This window comes from Mangifera indica, unplaced genomic scaffold (assembly GCF_011075055.1).
Source record: "Mangifera indica cultivar Alphonso unplaced genomic scaffold, CATAS_Mindica_2.1 Un_0072, whole genome shotgun sequence".
Taxonomy (NCBI): domain Eukaryota; kingdom Viridiplantae; phylum Streptophyta; class Magnoliopsida; order Sapindales; family Anacardiaceae; genus Mangifera; species Mangifera indica.
Window position 1 is genome coordinate 93544 of NW_025401164.1, and position 19508 is coordinate 113051.

At 30.1% G+C, this 19508-nt stretch overlaps 1 protein-coding gene and 1 pseudogene across 1 annotated transcript; one reads left to right on the forward strand and one right to left on the reverse strand.

Annotated features, from left to right (window-relative positions):
• The first annotated feature begins 7180 nt into the window (after positions 1 to 7180).
• LOC123207327 (putative UDP-rhamnose:rhamnosyltransferase 1) lies at positions 7181 to 8754 on the forward strand. Its single transcript, XM_044624690.1, has one exon. It carries the CDS (start codon positions 7253 to 7255, stop codon positions 8651 to 8653), a length of 1401 nt encoding a protein of 466 aa, XP_044480625.1. The 5' UTR covers positions 7181 to 7252; the 3' UTR covers positions 8654 to 8754.
• Positions 8755 to 10081: 1327 nt separating this feature from the next.
• LOC123207325 lies at positions 10082 to 15392 on the reverse strand (annotated as a pseudogene).
• Between the last annotated feature and the right edge of the window lie 4116 nt (positions 15393 to 19508).

The window sequence follows — 19508 nt, forward strand, 5'->3', positions numbered from 1 at the left end:
TAATAACTTTTAATCAAACAAGTTATTAACAACTTGATCAAGTAAAAATTGTTGTTCAAGATAGTTTATATCATGACAAAAAAAAGATAATTAGAGTTGACAATGGTGAAAACATGATAACAATAAATAAACATTATTAATAATTAGGATTTTTAAAAAATAATAAAAATTGATTTATAAATATTTAAATAATTTTAATAGAGAAATTATTATGTTTAAAATATTTAGATTTAAAATTTTTAAAAGTTATTTATTTTTTTAAATTTAATAAATAATAAAATTATTATTTTACTAGTATTGATTTTAATTTTTGCTGAGTTTTATTTTTTTAAATATTATATATAATATTTAGGAACAGAAAAAACCTTTAAAGAAAAATCTCAAGTGAAAAAATGTAATTTATTTGAAAAAAATTTACATAATAATAAGGCCAAAGGAGTTATTCCCACCCAAGTTTTGATGCATTCTCAAACTTTCACACTCAACCTTTTAAAAATTCAAACACCCACCATCATTCAACTTCTGATCTGTTTAGCTGTTAATTAGAAGGGCAATAATATCATTTCATTATTAATATTAACAAATATAATGTTAACCCATTTCCTCTTTCAAGTTTGAAAATTGGTAATTTCACCTCAAGTTTAATTTTTTTAGTTTTAAAAAATAACTTTTTTTTTTCCTATTTTATATTTTTTTCATTCCTCTCTGGTCACCGTCTCTATCTCCAACGATTCTATCATAATTTTTGAACGAAAAACGTGTAAGAGATTTGGATCTCCTACTTGTTTTTGCGGCATCGTCACCCCTCCTTCGGTGGTCAACAACGTTGTGTTGAAAAAGGAAGAAGAGGGTCGATTCCTTGACCGTCTCCCTTTTCGATTTGTGCATAAGAATGTCGAATCGTTCTTTGGATTGAAAAACAAATATTAGATTATTGCTTGATTATCACTAGCAATGTCGGCTATGCCTTGGATTTCTTCATTGGTCAGACATGATGGGAGTTACTAGAGGTGGAGGGAAAAATTGTGGAAGATAAGGGTGCAATTGTGGTTTTTTAAAGTTTGGGGGTTGAATGAAGATCAAAATTTTAAGTAATAGGAGACTAGATCGGGGGAAAATGTTGTTTTTTTGAATAATAAATCCTTTCTTTAAAATTATGTTTTTCATAAATATGTATAATAAATGTGAATGAAGATAAAATAATAATTTACAATTAAATTAATAAAATCATTTAATTTTATTTATTTATAAATAGGTATTTAAATTTACAAAAAAATTAAAGATAAAAATTTAAAAATAAATCAAAACTTGTGCATCATTGACCTAATAATAATAATAATAATAATAAGGGTGCAATTGCCCCTTTTACTTTGGATAATCACGAACAATGTTATATATATATAATTTAAATATATAAATGATATATTATTATATAATTAAATATTATTTTATTTTTAATTTAAAATCATTTAATTAATATAATAATATATCATCTATATATTAAAATTATATATTAAAATATATATATATATATATATATATATATATATATTTAATTTTATTAAAAAAATATTTACAATGTTTCAAACCTCGCTTTATTAGTAAAAAAATCAAAATGCTACTAAAATTAATTTTTTATAATGAATTTTTTAATTGCAACTAATTATGTTTTGACAATAAAGAATTTGGTTATAAAATAGAGGTAAAATTATTTGGTAACTAAAATGCGATTCGGACAATTATAACTTTAATCGCAATATATGTAACTAAAATTAATATTTTATGACTAATTTTTTAGTTACAAGTAATTTTGTTTCGGCAACTAAGCTTAGAGTTGTAAATAAATTTATTTTGAAACTATAACTTTTTTTGTGAAATATATAACCAAAATTAATTTTTCTCATCTAATTTTTTAGTTGTAATTAATTTTATTTTGACAACAAAGTGTTTAATCGTAAAATGATTCCACCATTTTAGTGGTAACTAAGTTGTTATTTTGATAACTAAAATTTTAATTATAAATAAATCTGTTTGACAATTATAACTTTAATCACAAAATATGTAACTTAATTTTCTCCAACTAATTTTTTAGTTGCAAGATTGTTTGATGATAGAATATGCACCAGCTAATAACTGATTATGTGAGCACAATAATGAATTCGAACAATAATGGAGATTTTTTCAATCATCATTGTAATGACGGTAGGGTTGGGTATGAGTCAGGTTTGTTTGAATTTAAGTTTGAATTAGGTTAGAACAAGTCTGATTAGACTTAAATGAACTCAAATTCGAATTTAAGAGTTTAATATTTTTAAATTCAATTTTGAGTTTTAAAAGTCTTTAGTTCATAAAGATCGTAAATCTAAAAAGTTTGATATGAATCGATTAAAATAATATTATTTTGATTAATACACATTAAAACAATATCGTTTTAATATCAAATTGAACTCAAAGGTCGATTTGAGAGGTGAAATTTTGGTTTATAAAACTGAAGGGGAAAATTTACTTTTTATATTATATTGGGTGCGCTAGTAATCCACCCTCACTACAACCCCCCCAGCGTGACAGTACTTCAACAAGGTCGGGTTTCGGTTCCTAAAATTTCATGTTCATCAAGTTTTTAGCAGGGTTCTACACATTTTCTCCCTCTCACTTTCTCTTCATTTTTGCCAAGAATTCACTTCACACTCTCAATGGCCAGCTACATCAACTTCGAAACCCTAGGAAAGCAGGAGAGAATCAAAGAAGAAACTCTTTTGTAATTATCCTTTTGTTATAATTATTTCTCCTTTATTTCTTATCTAAAGAAAAAAAGAAAAATGTTTCCATTACTAGGTAGATCACATCTACCCAAGGTACCGCTTATGTGCATTGGAAGTTCATGGCTTGGTATTCTTTTATCATCTGTCTTTTCCTTTTGTTTCAGGTGGCAGAAAATAAATGCTGGAGTTGCAAGTTTACTTGTACGTCCAAACAAGATTTGCAGAATCATTTGCACCCTACAATTGACATTAAAACCATTAAACTTCTTTGTGATAATGATAAATATCTGAAACCTTTCATGCAAGATGATAAGCTCGTACAGTTTTGGTGATGATGAAGGTAAGATGACTATGAAACTTCATTTGACAAAGAGGAGCTTCTGAGGAATATGGGGAATTTTGAAGAGATTTGCATTAGTGATGAGAATATGAGGGAGCAATTTGCATCAAGTAATTGCTCTATTGATGAAAATGGAAAGAGAGAAGATGCTTCTGCTTCCAGTGTGGCCTCTGCGTGTTGTGGAAGATTATCGTGATGGGGTAAAGTGAGGCTCACAAAATTCATCTGCGAAGATAAATTTTGAGAGACTTTAGGAAGGCGTTGGATGTTTCTGGGAGTTGAAATGAAGGAGATCTTGCGACCCCTTTGAGCAATCCGTTTGGCTAGTTCAAAGTATGGAATCGTGTGACCAAAGGCTAGCCATGGAAACATGGCTATGTGAAGCTGTTATGCATCCGCCATTGCAATCAAATTTCAAGGCGTTTTCTGTTCAGGATCTTCAAACTATGCTCAATCTTCATCTCCACTTTCTCTATGTAATCCAGTTCCACTGGCTAGCAACTAATTGCGTGTCTCAGTGTAGTCATCTTATGTGCGCATAATAATGAATTCCAACAATAATTGAGGTTTAAGGCCAAAGGACTATTTATATTCCTAAAGTCTTGTATACAGGGTTTAAAAAATCCAAAATCTCATTTATGAGTAACTGAAGTTAAAATTTTCTGTTAAAGGTAGGGTAAAATTGTTATTTTATTAATAATATTTAAAAAATATAAAATTCATTATATTTTCTCCCTAACTTTTAAAAACTAACATTTCACTTTAATTTAAAATTTTCTAACTTTGAAAAATCATATTTTTCTTTTCAAACCTTAAGGGTTTTTTCTTCTCCCCTCTGACCACTATCTTTGACACTGACAACCTCTCTCTCCACCCTAAACCGTTGACCGACGCACGGAAAGTAATCTGGAGCAAATTTTTTCATCGATAAAGAGATGAGGAGATGAAAAGATCCGAAAATCTCTTCGTCGCCAAATCTCTTTGTCTCTGATGAAGAGATCAACTGCAGATTGCTTCCCGTGAGTCGACCAGTGGTTTAGGGTGGAGAGGGGGAGGTCATCAATGCCGGATATGGTAGCTAGAGGGGTGAAGAAAAAATTGTTGGGGGGGGGGGGGGGGAATATGATTTTTCAAAGTTAGAAAACTTTAGGTAACAATGAAGTTGTTTGTTTTTGAAATTTTGAGGGAAAAAAATGAATTTTAAATTTTTTAATATTATTAGTAAAATGATGATTTTACCCCTGCCTTTAATAAAAAATTCTAACGACAATTGGCTTATGAGTGAGATTTTTGGTTTCTTAAACCTTACAGGTATGACTTTGAAAACGCAACTAAACTTTGGTGAGAAATAGTCCTTTGGCCTTTTTTAAATCATCATTGTAATGAGGGTAGGGTTTACCCTTTTACTTTGCATAGTAGTAGTTGTGGCAAGTTATTATTGTGCATCTAGCATCTTGAGGGAGCTTTAACATATATAAGTAATATTACATATATACACTTTTTATATATAATTTTGATATACAAATAATATATCATCATATGTTTGAGTGTAATCTTATTTTAATTTAAAATCATCTAATCACATGATAATATAACATATGTGTTTTTAAATTATATATTAAAAATATGTATGCATAATTTTATTAAAAAAATAATTACATTTATTCAAATCTCGCTTTCTTGGTGGAAAGAAACAAAATGATACTAAAATTAATTTTTTGCAATGTTTTGACAACTAAGAATTTGATTACAAAATAGAGGTCAACTTTTTTGGTAACTAAATGGCTATTTGCAGAACCAAAATTTGTTTGACAGCTATAACTTCAGTCACAAAATATATAACTAAAATTAATATTTTGTGACTAATTTTTTAGTTACAAGTAATTTTGTTTTAACAACTAAATGTTTCCTTGTAAATAAATTTTTTTGGGAACTACAACTTTTGTGGTGAAATATGTGGTTTAAATTGATATTTCATATTTAATTATTTTATTGTAATTAATTTTGTTTTGAAAATTACGTGTTTAATTGTAAAATAATTCTACCATTTTGGTGGTAACTAAATTATTATTTGGACATTTAAAATTTTAGTTATAAATAAATTTGTTTGACAATTACTATTTTTGTTGCAAAATATATAACTTAAGTTAATTTTTTATAACTAATTTTTAGTTATAAGTAATTTTGCTTTGACAATTAAGTATTTTCTTTGTTTGATGATAAAATATTCACTTTTGATTATTGTGTTTATCTGGGTGATAACTTCTACAACCTTTTTTTTATTATAAACTCAAAGGATAATTTAAATAATAAAAGAAGAGACTCTATATATAAAAGAATATGTGTTCAAATCTCTTGTGATGATATATTAAGATTAAATTCTTGACTTATCTGATTCAGTAGTTATAAAATCAGTCATTAAATTTGAGATTTATCATTTTTAATATAGTTAATTTAATTTCAAAAATAACGATCAGACTCAAATGAGTTTTCTCTTTTAAAAAACAAAAACATTTGTATTAAGCAGTAAATCTTGAAATCCAAGCACATGGAAACTAATTAAAGGGGTACAAATCCACTGGCAGTATAAGAAAATAACGATTAAATGTTCACAAAATTTTACATAAAGTCTAAAATTTAAAAAGATTGTAAAGGTTATGGGGTCCATCAACGGCATTATTGGATTACATTTTCAAAAAAAAAAAAAAACAAACAAACATCAATGGTCCAATTATTGCCTAACCAAATGTGTTTATATACAGACACAGAAAATGAAAGCTGATGATAAAGCATAATTTCAAGATCCTGAAAAGAAGTAGGGCCCTTGTTATTTGTCTCACATGATTCCAATGCCCACCACCTATTTGGGAAATTTGGATAGGCCGAAGCACTATTCCCACCCAAGGTTTGGAGAAATGACAAAGTCCCACCCTTTATGATTCAAACATCCAAATTCCCACCTATCAGAAACTTATTAAAGATTTCTGTTAAATTGAAGGGTAGAATGGTCACTTGGCTGGAAAAATAATACTTGCAGTATACTGATTCGAAGCATTTCTTCTGCTTCACACTGAGCGAGCGATGGTTCCCTCAAAACTTTTCACCACCTTTATTTTTTTAAACCTCCTTAAAACTGCACTCACATTCTGAAGCTCACTTCACTTCATAAGATCTCATTCCATCTCATTTTTTAAAATACTGGTGGACACGAGGTCATGATTGAGTTGTTCAAAGGAATTTTTTGTCCTGGAGAAATTTTACACACGTTACAAAGGCGATAAAAAAACATCTTAATTATCGTTCGTATTTATCATTATGCCAAAGGACTATTTTCCATCTAAGGTATGTTGATTTCTCAAAGTTTTTCCGTTAGCTTTGAAAATACTATTTACCCACCAATGATCGATTAAAATTAATGAAACCCTAACCTCTGAAAATTTTATCTCATTTTTTCCCTAAAAGTTTAAAAACTAACATTTTCTTCCCCAAGCCAAGTTTGAAAAAAATCAAATTTCCCCCCTAGGATTTAGTTTCAAAATCCGATTACCTTTTTCGATGCCATCGTCAGTCGTCTCTCCCTCCCGATGGCTCCCCATCCTCTGATGAGTTGCCTCACCTCCACTCCAACTCGTCCGACGTCCAAAAACGTTGATTGGAAAGAGGAAACGTTGTAAGGCAGCACATGGGAAGCCGTTGGGAGGGAGAGACAACCGACAATGGTGTCGGAGAAGGTGATCGGATTTTGAAACTAAACTCTAACGGGAAAATGTGAATTTTTTTCAAACTTAGTTTAGAGAAGAAAAGTTAGTTTTTAAATTTTTAGAGGGGAAAATAAAATTATATTTAAGTTTATTTTTAATATTAAATATAAAATAACAATTTTATCTTTAAAATTAACAGATTTAAATGATCATAGGTGAATAAATAGTATTTTCAAAATTAATGGGAGAAACTTTACGAAATCAGCATACCTTGGGTGGGACATAGTCCTTTGGCCTTATCATTACCATGGGCACGCAAGTGGATTACAAAGAGACAAAAAGGGGATCCACTACTAGCCAGTGGATTATATAGAGGAAGTGGAGTTCAAGGTTGAGCATAGTTTCAATTCAAGATTCTAAACAGAAAAACACCTTGAATTTTGATAGCAATGGCGGATGCTAAACAGCTTCACATAGCTATGTTTCCATGGCTAGCCTTTGGCCACATGATTCCATACTTTGAACTAGCCAAACGGATTGCTCAAAGGGGTCACAAGATCTCCTTCATTTCAACTCCCAGAAACATCCAACGCCTTCCTAAAGTCCCTCCAAATTTATCTTCGCAAATGAATTTTGTGAGCCTCACTTTACCCCATCACGATAATCTTCCACAACACGCAGAGGCCACCAATGATTTGCCATTTCACAAAATCCCATATCTTAAAATCGCCTGTGATAAACTCCAAGATTCTTTGGCCGAATTTTTGCAAAAATCCAAGCCAGATTGGATTATTTACGACTTTATTGCTTTCTGGTTGCCACCAATAACAGCCAAGCTTGGAATCTCCAGCGCCTTCTTCAGCATATTCCAGGGTTGGTCAATCTGTTTCGGTGGATCATCATCATCGGCCATGATCAACGGCAAGGATCCTCGTACTAAGCCAGAAGATTTCACTGTTCCTCCACCATGGGTACCATTCAAAGCCACCGTTGCGTTTCGACTTCATGAAGCAAAAAAAATTTTTGATCATTATGAGATGAACGATTCGGGAGTTACAGATATGGTTCGTGTGGGGTTGGTGATAGATGGTTGTGATGTGATAGCTGTAAGAAGCTGCATGGAGATTGAATCGCAATGGATAAATCTCGTGAGAGAGCTTCATGGTAAACCAATCCTACCTGTAGGGGTGTTGCCGCCTACGACTTGTGACAGTAGAGACACCCTTGAAGATAACAACTGGCATACCATTAACGACTGGTTAAGAAAACACGAGCCAAAGACTGTGATTTACGTAGCATTTGGAAGCGAGTTAAATTTGAGCCAAATTGAGTTGACTGAGTTGGCTCTAGGTTTGGAATTATCCGGGTTACCTTTCTTTTGGGCTTTAAGGAATCGGGATGACACAGTAGTTCTTCCCGATGGGTTTGAGGAAAGAGTGAAGGGTAGAGGAGTGGTGTGGACGAGTTGGGCCCCTCAACTCAAAATATTAGCTCATGAATCGGTGGGAGCTTTTTTGACTCACTGTGGATTTAGCTCAATCACAGAGTCATTATATTATGGACATCCCCTGGTTATGTTGCCTTTCTCCATAGACCAGGGATTGATTGCCAGAGTTTTTACAGAGAAGAAAGTTGGCATAGAGATACCGAGAAATGAGGAAGATGGAGTGTACACGAGGAAATCAGTGGCGAAGACATTAAAGTTGGTTATAGTTGAAGAAGAAGGAAAAATTTATAGAGAGAAAACCAATGAATTGAGGGTTTTATTTGCAGATGAACAACTCCATGATCAATACATACACAAATTTGTTGAGTTTCTGGAGAATCATAGGCAAGTTTCAGATCATTGAAGTGTAATAGATATAATTTGCAATAAGTCAAAATTAGATATTATTGTTATTGTTTAAAAATATATTAGTTATTAACTTAATATATAATGTATCTTGTCTAACCTCCATTTTCTCTTTTTTATTTTTTTATTTCTGTCTTCTTCATATTCCTTATAGTTTATATGTTTATTCAATGATTTTAAGTTGTTAAATTGTCATCAATGGCAACTTTTACTCAATCAAGTCATTAACAATTTGATCAAGTAAAGATTATTATTCAAAACAACTCATATCACAATAAAAGAAAAGATAATTAGAGTTGACAACGGTGAAAATATGATAATAATATATAAAAAAATATTAATAATTAGGATTTTTAAAAAATAATAAAAACTGATTTATAAATATTTAAATAATTTTAATAGAGAAATTACTATGTTTAAAATATTTAGATTTAATTTTTAAAAATGTTATTTAAAATTTTTAATTTAATAAATAATAAAATTATTATTTACTTGTATAAATTTTATTTTTTGTTGAGTTTTATTTTTTAAATATTATAAATAATTTTTTTAAAAAATAATTTATAATTAAATTAATAAAATTGATTAATTTTAATCATTAATAATTAAATATTTAAATTTTTTAAAAATTAAAAAGATAAAATTTGAAAATACATCAATAAGTCCTTTGGCTTAATAATAATAATAAAGTTAGGTGTCCGCCGCTTATTTTGACTCCAAACCATAAGTTCTTAGGTTATTCTACTTCTTTCACAAGGGCTTAGGCTGTTCTACTTCTTTCTTTCATAAGTAGTTCGGTTATTCTACTTCTTTCAGCTGAAGCTCAGCTAAGCTATCAACAAACATTTTTTTTTTATTAATTTATTTATACAAAATATGATTGGATGGATTTCTTTCCAAGTCAGAAACAACAGGTTCATCTGGACATCTTGCAAGTGGAGCCACAGGATATTACCAAAAACAGCGGGCAGCAAATAAATTGGCATTTTTCTATCCCAACTAACTCTCTACAAATTTACCGTCCTACACATGCACTCTGAGAACAATATATATATGCATGAACCAGCCAACCGGGATTCTTTGAAAAAAAAAAGGGTCAAAAGTTATTTTCCTTTAAAATTCAATGTAAAGATAAATTCATATACATGAAATTTAAAAAATTTAAATATTTATTTATCATAGAATTTTTATTAAAGTTTATTATTAACTGTAAAAATAAAATTATTATTAAACAATAATATGTAAAAAATTAAAATTTTATCTTAGTTTTTTTAAATTTAAAAAACTAATATTTTATTTTTCATTCAAAAATTTAAAAAATTACTTTTTTTACCTTTGACTTGACAATAAAATCTACTTTTAAATTATTAAAATAAAATTTATCACACTTCACTGATTTGACACTTGTTTGTGATTTTGTAGAAACTTAGCAAATTTGTGTGCGTATTGATTTGTGGAGTTGTTCATTTACGAATGAAACCTTCAATTCCTTGGCTTTCTCTCTGTGAATTCTTCCTTCTTCTTCAACCACGACCAACTTCAATGCCTTCGCCACCGACTTCCTCGTGTACGCTCCATCTTCCTCATTTCTCGGTATCTTTATGTCGACCTTCCTTTTAGAAAAAACTCTAGCAATCAGACCCTGGTCAATAGAGAAAGGTAACATAACCTGAGGATGTTTATAATATAACGACTCTGTAATTGAGGTAAATCCACAGTGAGTTAAAAATGCTTCCACTGATTCATGAGCTAATGTCCTGAGTTGAGGTGCCTAACTCGTCCACACCACTCCTCTACTCTTTACTCTTTTCTCAAACCCATCTGGAAGAATTTCTATGTCATCTCGATTCCTTAGAACCCAAAAGAAACGTAATTTGGATAATTCCAAAGCTAGAGCCAATGACAAATCATTGGTGGGCTCTGCGTCATATGGAAGATTATTGTGATGGGGTAAAGTTTTCAAATTCGACTTCGAGTTTTAAGGGTCTTTAATTCATAAAAATCGTAAATCTAAAAAGTTTAATAGAATTAATTAAAATAATTCTATTTTGATTAATTTATATCAAAACGATATCGTTTTAATATCAAATTGAGTTTAAAACTCGATTTGAGGGATGAAATTTTAGTTTATAAAACTAAGGGGCAAAGTTTACTTTATATATTATATTGGGTGCCCTAGTGATCTACCCTCACTACCCCCGAGCGTGAAAGTAATTCAGCTGGGTCGGGTTTCGGTTCCTAAAATTTCATGCTCATCAAGTTTTTAGCAGGGTTCTACACATTTTCTCCCTCTCACTTTCTCTTCATTTTTGCCAAGAATTCACTTTACATTCTCAATGGCCAGCTACAGCAACTTCGAAACCCCAGGAAAGCAGGAGAGAATCGAAGAAGAAACTCTTTTGCAATTATCCTCTTGTTAGAATTATATCTTCTTTATTTCTTATCTAAAGAAAAAAAGAAAAATGTTTCCATTACTAGGTAGATCACATCAACCCAAGGTACCGCTTATGTGCATTGGAAGTTCATGGCTTGGTATTCTTTGATCATCTGTCTTTTCCTTTTGTTTGCCAGGTGGCAGAAAATAAATGCTGGAGTTGCAAGTTTACTTGTCAGTCCAAACAAGATCCACAGAATCATTTACCTCGTACAATTGATATTAAAACCATTAAACTTCTTTGTGATGATGATAAATATCAGAAACCTTTCATGCAAGATGACAAGCTCTTGTATAGTTATGATGATGATGAAGGTAAGATGACTATGAAACTTCATTTGACAAAGAGGAGTTTATGAGGGATATGGGGAATTTTGAAGAGATTTGCATTAATGATGAGAATACCCAGGAGCAATTTGCATCAAGTAATTGCTCTATCAATGAAAATGGAAAGATAGAAGATGCTTCTGCTTCCAATGTGCATCTAAACTTGGCAAATTCTTCTGAAAAGGTGGTAGACAATGGCATGGATTTGAAAGCACGTGTTGAGGCATCTGATAAGAGGCTAAGAGATAAGGATTCATGACTCTTTCTTGTGGATCTTGCTGCACAGGGCATAAAGAAAGTTAATGAGAATTATTTTAGTTCTTATAGTTCATTTGGCATTCACAGGGAGATGATAAGGAAAGTTAATGAGAAGTAAATTTTAAAAGTTGTTTATTCTTGCTAGAAGCAGGTATAGAAGCTTATTTATTTCTTCTCTTGCTACTATGATTGGACTTTTGAGACTCATGTAGTCTAGTTATGCAGGCGAGGACCGATGCTTATAGGCAAGCTATTTTGGAAAATCCTTCTCTCCTTAAGGGGGGTGTCGTGATGGACGTGGGTTGTGGGACTGGCATATTTAGGTAAGAACCATATGTAGTTTGTGTTAATCAGTACAAAAAATCATGTTTGGAATGAAAATGGATCAAAAACAGAGGTCATCCCCACATACATATTTTGAGGATCGCCAATCGGTGTATTCGATGAAGATGGTCCGGTGGCCAGATTTTCAAAGCTGAAAGCCCTGAGGTGCGGGTGAGCAAACGTTCAAAAATTTAAGGGGGTAGCTGTCATTACATAAAATTAAAAGAGATGAAACCTAGAGTTTAAGGAGGAAAAATAACTTTTTAAAACTTAAAACTATGAGGTAAAGAAAATTGCTATTTTTTAAAAACTAAGGTTAAGAAAAAAAATTAAGTTTTAATTTTTTTAATTTTACTATTAAAATAATAGTTTTACTCTTCCATTTAACTGAAAGTTTTAACAAAATTTAACTAATGAATAGAATTTTAATTTTTAAAAATTGATAGAAGTTTGAGTTTACATCAAACCTTGGGTGGGAATAAGTCTTTTTGCCATAAATCAATTAAAAAAAAATCTTAGTTGATAGCTTAGCATCAACTTAAAAAAATCATCTAAAAAGAAGAAGAATAAATGTTTGATTTGAATGAGTGTTTGTGTCACTCCTACTATTTCTTTGGTTTATTTTATTAATCTATTTTTTATAATTTATATTACTTATATTACATTATTTAATTTATAAGTAATAAAATATTTTAATAATTTTTTATTATTAATAATGATGTGATAAATAATATAAATAATAACTACTTTCACTTAAGATATTTAAATATTGCTAAGTTAACTTTTTTTTTATTATAATTATATTTTGATTTACTAATTTTTTAAGTTAAAAAATATATTTTTAATTAATATAATAAATAATATAAAAAATATTTTAAAATAATTATACAAAGATATTTAAGTAGAATAATAAACTAACATTCTTTTATTTATTTTTAAAAAATATTCTTTTATTATTTTCACAAAACACTATAATTATTTATATTTATTAATTTTTATTAAATTTTATCAAACATATTAATAAGTTATAATCAATTATTTTTTTAGATAATTTTTCAATTTTAATAATAAAATATTATATAAATCAAACATACCCTAAAAGCAATTTTTTTCTTTAAGAGTTATCAATAATATTTTTAAAAAATTAATAATCTAAAAGAAAAATAATAACTTTGTCATATATAATTTTTTTAAATTTTTTTAAATAACTCTTTTAAATATTATATCAAAATATTTTAAATATGGTAGTTTATCTTTTAAAATCGTTTTAAACTTTATAGACCAACCCTTATAATTCTTTCCAAATTCTAGAGGTCAGCATAACTCTTTTATCATTGTTATAATCTCATTGTTATTAGTCTTTAACTATCCTCTTTTTTGTCAAGATATAAGCTATCGTCAACAAAAATTTTCACTTGATCAAGTTGATGACAATATAATTAAGTAAAAGATGCTGATGATGTCATTTTGAAATCGCCGATTAGAGGAACGTAAGAAGAATTTGAAAATGGTGAAAGAAAAATGAATAAAAGAAGGAGGTGAGACTCAAAGGAAAAAAAGAAATTAGTGAGCTTTTATATAATTTAGATAATTAAATATTTTTTTAATCTTTTAAATTTTGAATTATATGATAATTTTAAAAATAAAAATTATAAAAATAAAAATTATAAAAATAAAATAATAATTTTATTTCTTATAATTATATTAGTCTTTGATTTTAGGTGAAAAAATGTTATTTATTATACAATCAAAGTATGAAAAATATTAAAAGTCAAATCGTAAGTGGGAAAATGTAGGTCACATTTATGCATACACAATTTAAAATATAAAATAGAATATTATATAATATGTAATCATATGATTAAATGTTATTTTATTTTTAAATTAAAAATATCTTAATCATGTATTTAATTATATATTGAAAATATATATACGTAATACAATAGTATTTTTTTATCAATAACAATAATATCTATTTTTAAATTATTAAAATGAAATCTATTACATTTCAATGATTTGAAACTTGTTCATGATTCTGCAAAAACTCAACAAATTTGTGTATGTATTTATTGTGGATTTGTTCATCTGCAAATAAAACCCTTAATTCCTTGGCTTTCTCTCTGTAAATTCTTCCTTCTTCTTCAACCATGACCAACTTCAATGCCTCCGACGGTGACTTCTTAATGTACATTCCATCTTCCTCATTTCTGGGTATCTCAATCCCGACCTTCTTCTCTGTAAAAACTCTAACAATCAACCCCGAGTCAATGGAGAAAAGCAACATAACCAAGAGATGTCCATAATATAATGACTCTGTGATTGAGCTAAATCCACAGTTAGTTAAAAAGGCTCCCACTGGTTCATGAGTTAATATCCAGAGTTGAGGGGCCTAGCTCGTCCACACCACTCTTCTACCCCTTCACTCTTTCCTTAAACTGATCTAGAAGAACTACTATGTCATCCCGATTTCTTAGAGCCCAAAAGAAAGATAACCCGGGTAATTCCAAACTTGGAGCCAACTCAATCAACTCAGTTTGACTCAAATTTAACTCACTTCCAAATGCTATATAAATCATAGTCTTTGGCTCGTGTTTCCCCAACTAGTCATTAATGGTAAGCCAGTTGTTATCTTCAAGGGTGTCTCTGCTTTCATAAGCTAGAGGCGGCAACAACCCTACAGGTGGAACTGGTTTACCATGAAGCTCTCCCGGGAGATTTATCCATTGCGACTTAGTCTCCAGACAACTCTTTACAGCTATCGCATCAAAGCCGTCTATCACCAACCCACACAAACCACATCTGTGACTTCGAAATTGTTCATCTCGTAATGATCAAAAAATTTTTTTGCTTTGTGAAGTCGAAACACAATATTGGTTTCGAATGGTACCCATGGTGGAGGAACAGTGAAATCTTCCAGCTTAGTACGAGGATCCTCACCATTGATCATAGCCGATGATGATGATCCACAGAAACAGATTGACAAAGCCTGGACTATGCTGAAGAAGGCGCTGGAGATTCCAAGCTTGGCTGTTATTGGTGGCAACCACGAAGCAATAAAGTCGTAAATAATCCAATCTGGCTTGGGTTTTTGCAAAAATTCAGCCAAAGAATCTTGGAGTATATCACAGGCAATTTTGAGATATGGGATTTTGTGAAATGGCAAATCATTGGTGGCCTCTGCGTGTTGTGGAAGATTATCGTGAGGGGGTAAAGTGAGGCTCACAAAATTGATCTGCGAAGATAAATTTGGAGAGACTTTAGGAAGGCGTTGGATGTTTCTGGGAGTTGAAATGAAGGAGATCTTGCAACCCCTTTGAGCAATCCGTTTGGCTAGTTCAAAGTATGGAATCATGTGACCAAAGGCTAGCCATGGAAACATGGCTATGTGAAGCTGTTATGCATCCGCCACTGCAATCAAAATTCAAGGCGTTTTCTGTTCAGGATCTTCAAACTATGCGCAATCTTCAACTCCACTTTCTCTATGTAATCCAGTTCCACTGGCTAGCAACTAATTGCGTGTCTCAGTGTAGTCATCATATGTGCGCATAATAATGAATTCCAACAATGATTGAGGTTTAAGGCCAAAGGACTATTTCCCAACCTAGTTACATTCCTAAAGTCACGTACACCGGGTTTAAAAAATTTTTAAAAAATTCAAAATCTGGCTAACTGAAAATAAAATTTACTGTTAGAGGTAAAGATAAAATTATTATTTTATTAATAATATTAAAAAAATAAAATTAATTATATTTTCCTTTTAAGTTTTAAAAACTAACATTTCACCTTTATTTAAAATTTTTCTAACTTTGAAAAATCATATTTTTTTTTCTAAACCATAAGATTTTTTTCTTCTCCCCTCTGACCACTATCTTCGACACTGACAACCTCCTTCGCCACCCTAAATCATTGACTGACACAAGGAAAGTAATCTGGAGCAAATCTTTTCATCGATGAAAAGATGAGCAGATGAAAAGATCTGGAGATCTCTTTGTCTCTGATGAAGAGATCAATTGTTGATTGCTTTCCGTAAGTCGGCCAGTGGTTTAAGGTGGAGAGAGGGAGGTCATCAACGCCAGAAATGGTGACCAAAGAGGTGAAGGAAAAATTGTTGGGGGAGGAGGGAGAATGTGACTTTTCAAAGTTAGAAAACTTTAGGTAACAGTAAAGTTGTTTGATTTAAAACTTTGAGGGAAAATAAATGATTTTTAAATTTTTAAATATTATTAATAAAATGATGATTTTACCCCTGCTTTTAACAGAAAATTCTAACGACAATTGGCTTATGAGTGAGATTTTTGATTTCTTAAATCCTATGAGTGTGACTTTGAAAATGCAACTAAACTTTGGTGAGAAATAGTATTTTTAGCCTTTTTTTAAGGCCAAACGACTATTTCCCACCCAAGGTATGCTGCAATTTCAAGTTTCCACCCTTTAACTATGAAAACACCAAACACCTACCCATGAGCAGTTAAAATTAACGGTGATAAGAGTAAAATTGTCATTTTCTATATAATATTAAAAATAAACTAAAATAGAATCTACTTTTGCCCCCCTAAACTTTAAAAACTAAAATTTTTCCCTAGCCTAACTTTTAAAAAATTGTAGTTTCACCCTAGGGTTTCATTTTGAAAGCACCCAAGGTATGCTGCAATTTCAAGTTTTCACCCTTTAACTATGAAAACATCAAACACCCACCCATGAGCAGTTAAAATTAACGGTGATAAGAGTAAAATTGTCATTTTCTATATAATATTAAAAATAAACTAAAATAGAATCTACTTTTGCCCCCCTAAACTTTAAAAACTAAAATTTTTTCCTAGCCTAAGTTTTAAAAAATTGTAGTTTCACCCTAGGGTTTCATTTTGAAATCTCTGATGACATCTCCGGCTCCATTGCCGACGACGTCTCTCTCCCGAAGCATCCTCTTTTTTCAATGATCTCTTTCCTCTCATTTGGACATCCGATCGACGTCGGAGAAGCCATGGAAGACGAAGAACTTCATTGGGAAAGACGAAGTTCTTCGTCTTCCGAGTCGTCGTAGTCTAAGAAGACGATCGTCTTCCCAAACAAAGACGATCGTCTTCCTAGACGAAGACGAAACGACTCGTCATCCTCTGGGAAGACGAGTCGTCTTCATCTAGGAAGATGATAGTCTTCCCAGACGACGAAGACGAGATCGATCGATCTCGTCTTCATCGTTTGGGAAGACAATTTCTCTTCCCAAATGACGTCTCTCTATGCCGGATGGGTTGGGGTGGAGTTGAGGGGGCCGTCGGTGGAAGAGAAACCGTTGGGAGGGGGAGACGGCCGGCGATGGCGCCGAAGAAAGTGAAAGGGTTTGGAAACTAAACTCTAGGGGGGGAAATGCGATCTTTTCAAACTTAGCTTAGGTAAAAAATGTTAGTTTTTAAACTTTTAGGGGGAAAAATGAGATTGAATTTTTAGGGGTTAGGGTTTCGTTAAATTTAATCGGTCATGAGTGGGTGTTTGATGTTTCTATAGTTAAATGGTGGAAACTTGACATTGCAGCATACGTTGGGTGGGAAATAGTTGTTTGGCCTTTTTTAAATCATCATTGTAATGAGGGTAGGGTTTACCCTTTTACTTTGCATAGTAGTAGTTGTGGCAAGTTATTGTTGTGCAGGGAGCTTTAACGTAGATAAGTATATATAATTTTGATATATAGATAATATATAATCATATATTTGAATGTTATTTTATTTTTAATTTAAAATAATTTAATCACATAATGATATATCATTTATGTTTTAAAATTATATATTAAAAATATATACGTATACTTTTATTTAAAAAATAATTACATTTATTCAAACCTTGCTTTCTTGGTGGAAAGAAACAAAATGATACTAAAATTAATTTTTTGCAATGTTTTGACAACTAAGAATTTGATTACAAAATAGAGGTCAACTTATTTGGTAACTAAATTGCTATTTGCACAACCAAAATTTGTTTGACAGCTATAACTTCAGTCACAAAATATATAACTAAAATTAATATTTTGTGACTAATTTTTTAGTTACAAGTAATTTCATTTTAACAACTAAATGTTTCCTTGTAAATAAATTTTTTTGGGAACTACAACTTTTGTGGTGAAATATGTAGTTTAAATTGATATTTCATATTTAATTATTTTATTGTAATTAATTTTGTTTTGAAAATTAAGTGTTTAATTGTAAAATAATTCTACCATTTTGGTGGTAACTAAATTATTATTTGGACATTTAAAATTTTAGTTATAAATAAATTTGTTTGACAATTACTATTTTTGTGCAAAATATATTAACTTAAGTTAATTTTTTACAATTAATTTTTAGTTATAAGTAATTTTGCTTTGGCAATTAAGTATTTACTTTGATGATAGAGTATCCACTTTTGATTATTATGTTTATCTGGGTGGTAACTTTTACAACATTTTTTTTAATTATAAATTTAAAGGATAATTTAAGTGATAAAAGAAAAAACTCTATATATAAAAGAGTATGTGTTCAAATCTCTTATAGTGATATATTAAAATTAAACTTTTGATTTATCTCACTTAGTAGTTATATACTCAATTATTAAATTTAAGATTTATAATTTTTAACGTAGTTAATTTAATTCCAAAAATAATCATCAGACTCGAATGAGTTTTCTCGTTTAAAAAACAAAAAAATTTGTATTAAGCAGTAAATCTTGAAATCCAAGCACACGGAAACTAATTAAAGGGGTACAAATCCACTGGCAATATAAGAAAATAACAATTAAATGTTCACAAAATTTGACATAAAGTCTAAAATTTAAAAAGATTGTAAACGTTATGGGGTCCATCGATGGCAGTATTGGATTACATTTTCAAAAAAAAGAAAAAAACATAAATGGCCCAATTTTTGCCTAACCAAATGTGTTTATATACAGACGCAGAAAATGAAAGCTGATGATAAAGCATAATTTCAAGATCCTGAAATGTAGGGCCCTTGTTATTTGTCACATGATTCCAATGCCCACCACCTATTTTGGAAATTTGGATAGGCTGAAGCACTATTCCGACTCAAGGTTTGGAGAACTGATAAAGTCCCACCCTTCATGATTCAAACATCCAAATTCCCACCTATCAGAAACTTATTAGGGGGTGTTTAGTTTCATAATATTTAATTATCAAAATCAGAAAGATTATCTTGAAGATAAATTATTTAAAAGATTACTGGGTATAAATAATTATTATATTTGATAAAATTTGATAGGTATAAATAATTATTGTATTTGATTAAATGTAATAAAATATTACTAGTAAATTATTTTACTTAAATACCCTTGAATATAATTATTTTTAAATATTTTTTATATTATTTATCATATTAATTAAAAATAAATTTATTTTTATCTTAAAAAATTAATAAATAATAATATAATTATAATAAAATCATAATAAAATCAAGATTACCTTGGTAATATTTAAATACTTAATGTTAAAGTGGTAATCAGATTATCACCTATATTACCTGCTAGTCAG

Excerpts from the sequence above, each read along its gene's own strand:
- LOC123207327 (XM_044624690.1), top strand. The coding sequence starts at position 7,253 with ATGGCGGATGCTAAACAGCTTCACATAGCTATGTTTCCATGGCTAGCC.